The sequence below is a fragment of the Melozone crissalis genome, unplaced genomic scaffold (assembly GCF_028551555.1).
Source record: "Melozone crissalis strain CALT ecotype California unplaced genomic scaffold, PUWL_Pcris_2 ptg000106l_1, whole genome shotgun sequence".
Taxonomy (NCBI): Eukaryota; Metazoa; Chordata; class Aves; order Passeriformes; family Passerellidae; genus Melozone; species Melozone crissalis.
Genome location: NW_026535883.1, coordinates 4,378,199 through 4,383,419, shown reverse-complemented (window position 1 = coordinate 4,383,419; position 5,221 = coordinate 4,378,199). Strand labels below are relative to the sequence as shown.

Below are 5,221 nucleotides of genomic sequence, written 5' to 3'. Positions count from 1 at the left end.
TCCACCTTATTTTCCACCCCTGGCCTATTCCAGAGTGAGAGTCCAGGAGGGACTGAGTGGGGCTCTGAGAGCTGCCCAAGGACAGCTCCCCATGAGAGTGAAACGTGAAATAGTTCCAGTGGGGAGGAACACAATCAGTACAGACAGCTCAGGCAGCAGCTGCAATGGGAGGGAGCTGCAGGCTGTGGGGAAGTGCTGGGAGTCCCAAGCATGGTGCCAGGCCTTGCACTGCAAAGGGCACAGGGACCTGTGGCACCAGCCAGCTGACTGGACACTCAAGACACCCCAGTCATCATGTGCACAGACAGGAAGGACACAAAATCCCAGGGATCCAATAGTTTGGCTTACCTCCTCAGAGGCACCCAGCTTGAGCTGCCTCTGTGCTACTGTGCCATGACTAAAGTGCTTGAAAGATCCAGAGGCCTGAGACTCCACTATGGGAAAGCCAGTGCCAAGCTGGAGAGGAAACCTGGTCTGGCTGTGAGCATGGTGTGTGCAGGGAGTGGAGTGGGGCAGCTGCCCACGGTGAAGGGGCTTTGGTGCCTGCAGTGACAGTCTCTGGTGCTGGGGCGTGACTGTCAGAGGCCTCCTGGGTGGTGAGACAGGAAACTTTCCTTGACACCAGCATGAATAGAGCAGAACCTGAACTGGTCATTTCTTTTACCAGCTCACGCTCAGAGGGTCGTTTTACCTGACACCCAGTGCCAGGTGTGCATTTCTCATCTCACCTGCAAAACCTTCCTCCCTGCTTCTGAACTGAGAGATGCAAACATTTAGGCCAGAGCAACCTCTCAACCACTGATTCTAGCAGGCTGCCTCACCAAACTACCCAAATCTCCTTAGACAGCAACTGCCCAGAAACAAGGAAACAAATAATTAAAGGCACTTGATAACATGCTAATCCACCTTCTGGAGCTAGGAGGCCTTTGGATTTGAATTTATATTTCCATAAAAAGGTCAGGAAACATGCCCTGAGGAGATTTCATTTTGTTTTCCAGGATTAAATCCTGAAAGAACAGTGACCTTCTCCTCATTGAAGTCCAGTTATGGATGGAACATATCCCAGCAGGGAGGACTGAGGAATATTGTGAGAAACATTCCTGAAGGACAGGGCCAAGGAATGGAGGGGATAGGTTGCTCCATGTGCTGGAGAAAGAATTCCCCTGCAGGCTGTGAAAAGCACCACGGTGAGGCAAGCGTGCCCTGCAGCCCATGGAGGTCTGTGGTGGAAAGGTGAGGCACCTGCAGCCCCAGGAGAACCCCACAGCACAATCGGTGGGGTGGGTGTATCCTGAGGGATGGCAGCCCCTGCAGAGGCCACGCTGGAATCAGCTCATGCTGAAGGACTGCAGCCCAATGGAGGGGCCATTGCTAGAGCAGGGGAAGAGTGCAAGGACAGAGTGGAGGAGACACCTTGTTATGAACTGACTGCAACCCCATTCCCCATCCCTGATGTAGGGGAAAGATATAGAGAACCTGGGAAAGAGACGTCAAACTGCTCTGAGGAAGAAGGGGAGGGTGGAAGGTAGCAGGTTCAAATTTTCTCTTTGTTTCTTATCAGCCTACAATATTTCCCATAGTCAATAAAGAATTTGATTTTGTTCTTCTCAAGACTCTTCTGTTGATGATATTACCTGGTGATTTACCTCCCTGTCCCTATCTCAATCCATGAGGTTTTCCATGTAATTTTCCACCCCGGCCCCAACTGTAGGTGAGAGTCAAGGAGCAGCTGGGTGGGAATGTAACAGCTGCACAAGGGTCACCCATCACAGCAGGTGAAACATGAAATATCTCCAGTAAGAACACAGCAAAACCACTGTGAACTGATCATTTCTGTCACCAGCAGCTCAGGTCCAAAGGTAGACTAAAAGCAGCTGTGCTGGACACATCTGCCCTATGAAAGTACTTGAAAAAACAGAAACAGCCACACATCCCCTTTTTCACTGCTGCTGCTCTTGCACTTCATGCTTTAACCTGAAAGCCACAGTTGATTATACAAAAAAAGTCCTGGAAGATCCATCTCATTCCCTACATCCAGTGCAACATCCATCCCTCCCAACCTCACATGCCACAAGACTCAGCAGGCAAAATCCAGCACTTTGCACACGTTACCACAGAAAACAGCACAGTCCCAGTGAACCATGCTGGCTTCCGTTCTTCGATTTCCCCATGAAACCCCTGAGAATGTGACAGAAGCACAGAATCCCTGTCTCTCCTGTGCACCAGCCCCACTCAGCTGGCACTGCAGGGGACAGGGTGTCCATCAGCAGAGCCACCCTGCACAGCCCATGGGCACAGATGCAGGATGTGCCCAGCCTGGAGAAGCTGACACATGACACGTGACACAACTCAATTGGAATGGCTGCCCAGTGCTGGCACAGTATGGAAAACTGCTCTGGGTCACAATTCCAAGTCTTTATGGTGGCCAATCAATGCAAGTAGGAGCATGTGATATGAATATTCATGTAACATCCTGCTGGTTGTTCTATCCCACAGAAAACATGGCTATCATCATTTGGAAGAGAGAAAATGCTGGGGGTTCATTTCCTGTAGCCATAGAGCTCTTGCTTGGGCTTTCATTTTTCCTGCTTCCACCACAGCATCAGATCAGATCCCCTTTGGTTACTGTGGTCCTGATGTGCAAGGCCAAATGGGACAGGTCCTGTAGTACCCCAAAGGGCACGGGCAGTCCATGCCCCACAGAGCTTAACACAACTTGCCTGGGAAAAACCTCACAGCTTTCAGGGTCTAAATTCATTTGGAAGTTTTAGGGCACTGCAGTGTGGGGGAAACTCAGCATGGTGCCATCTTTGAAAGCCTTCACTTTCCCAAGCAGATGAGATGGGAAGCCTGGCACAGTGACTTGTCTGATTTTTACCCTTTTACGTCATATGCACCAAATAAAACTTATTATAAATACCACATTTACTTCCTGTGTCTCCCATCACCTGCCCCAATATGTGTCTCATCATTTTCTCTTAAGGCAATGCCATTGGAAAAACCAACCTGGATTTCGATGCCTATGAGGCATCAAAATGAACTCCACTTCTCCAGCATGTGGGCTGAAGGTTGCAGCACCCAGACTCTCAGACTGAAAAGAACAACAAGTCCCCTGACCTGCTGAGCACAGCCAGGGCTCTGCATGATCACCATAGGCAAAATAGGGACAGAAGAACCCAGATCCTGAAGCCTGACACTGATCAAAAGGGATCAGTATCAAAATCACAGTACTCTGCATCACAGAAAAACATCTCCGCTGTTTGTGACATCCCGCACAGCCCCCCCAAACCAACATTCAAATAGTCAAGAGTGGCCCCAGGTAAGGGGATACCCAGCACATTTACATCCCTGCACCTGCCCTGTGCCCACAGCAGCAGCACCAAAATCCCCCCCAGCAGCAGCAGCAGCAGCAGCTCTATAAAGCTCCTGTTGCCATCCCTGACACTCCACCAAGAGCAGCCACTGACCTGCCTCAGGCTCTGCTGCCACAGCGCCCTTGGCCAGCACAGTTCAGCTCCCCAGCTCACACCATGGAAGCTTCTCAACCTCCACAGCAATCCAATGTCACTGCATATGGAGCCACAGCTGTGGCCATCATCACCCTGGAGGCATTTGCTGGCATGTGGATAAATGCTTTCATTGTTTGTGTGCTTTGCATTGCCTGGGTCCAAAAGAAAACCCTGAACTCTAATGAGAAGATCTTGCTGCTGCTGGGATGCTCCAGGATTTGCCTATTATGCTTCTCTTGTGTATACAACTGCATCACAGTAATTTATCCCAACTACTTTTATGTTTACCCCATACTTCAACTCCTTGCATTACTTGCAAACTATTTTTATTATTCCAACTTGTGGGTCTCAGCCTGTCTTTGTGGTTTCTACTGCATAAAAATTGCCAATTTCAGGAACAGCTTCTTCATCTACCTGAAAGGAAAAATTGACCGGATGGTGCCCTGGCTCTTGTTGGGGTCAGAGATTGTAGCCCTGGCTATGGGCATCCTTTTCTATGACATCAATGAAACCCTGCTGAAGAACAACATCACATCCACCTGCCAAGAAAACTTTTGGGAAGTAACTATCAGAAAGGATAAAAATCTCTTCTCATCTTTTTTTCTCATTGGCTTTGGATATGCTGTCTCATTCCTTGCAGTCATCTTTTCTGCTGTTTTCCTTCTGTTTTCTCTCTGGAGACACAAGCGCACGATGCAGACAAGCTCCATGAAGGACCTCAGCATGGATGCCTACATCAGAGCCATGAAATCTGTCCTCTCCTTCTTAGTGATGTACAGCATCAACTTTGTATGTTTGCTGTTCACAATAATTTATGCCTTGAAAAATGAAAATATGATGACACTCCTTATTACCATATATTTGTATGCTTTTCCAGGTGTTCATTCTCTTATTCTGATTTTCAGTAATCCCAAGCTGGAAAAGGCACTGCTGAAAATTCTCCCCTGTGTGAAGTGTGAGTTTTTCATCAAGTAGGATCCTTAATTAAAGCTGCAGTCCATGTAAAATGTTGATCTTTTACTGCAGAGAACAAGTAATTGAATTTCTGATGCAACTCTCCAGGGAGGGTAGAGGATTCTGATGTTCACTCTTCAACATCCAAGTTGAAGAGTTCATTCATATCTTTTGAGATAAATTATTATGAGCTAAATACATTATAATAATTTCTAGATTTAGTTAAATCTTTGAGATATATTTTTGTTATTAACAAAATAATTTGGCCCTGATGGTAGGAATGATGCCTAAGCCCCTGTGTGGTGAAGGGATTAATGTGGGCATGAGAGTCTGCTGGTGAGGTGATGGATCATCAGGCAGAGCCCCTTTCCCTCTGCCTGGGCCCAGTGGAAGAGGGAGTGATGCTAATTGAGTGTTCAGCCCCTGCCCAAGACTCACAGCCTTTGCAATCCCAACCCTGGCTATCCCTCATCTCCACAGCAGCTGGCTGCCCACCCCCATTCACCATGGCAGCAAGGAGGTATTTTGACTGCAGCCTCACCTGCATTTCTCCCAAAAGGATCCATTTTGCATTTCAAATCCTCCCTGGCAGAGGATGGGAATATGACCCCACTGTGCAGACAGGACAACAGGATTGCTTTGCTCTCCTCCCCAAGGCAGGGAACACCTCTTGGTTAAGATTTGCTCTTTTGATTTTCTCAGAGTGAACAATGGTGAAATTCTGTCCATAGGCTCACCTGGTGGTGAAATTGAGCTTA

At 48.1% G+C, this 5,221-nt stretch overlaps 1 protein-coding gene across 1 annotated transcript; it reads left to right on the top strand.

The window, feature by feature from the left end:
- The first annotated feature begins 3,530 nt into the window (after window positions 1–3,530).
- LOC128947493 (taste receptor type 2 member 9-like) lies at window positions 3,531–4,484 on the top strand. The gene has a single exon (XM_054291764.1). The coding sequence runs from the start codon at window positions 3,531–3,533 to the stop codon at window positions 4,482–4,484; it is 954 nt and encodes a 317-aa protein (XP_054147739.1).
- The last annotated feature ends 737 nt before the right edge of the window (window positions 4,485–5,221 follow it).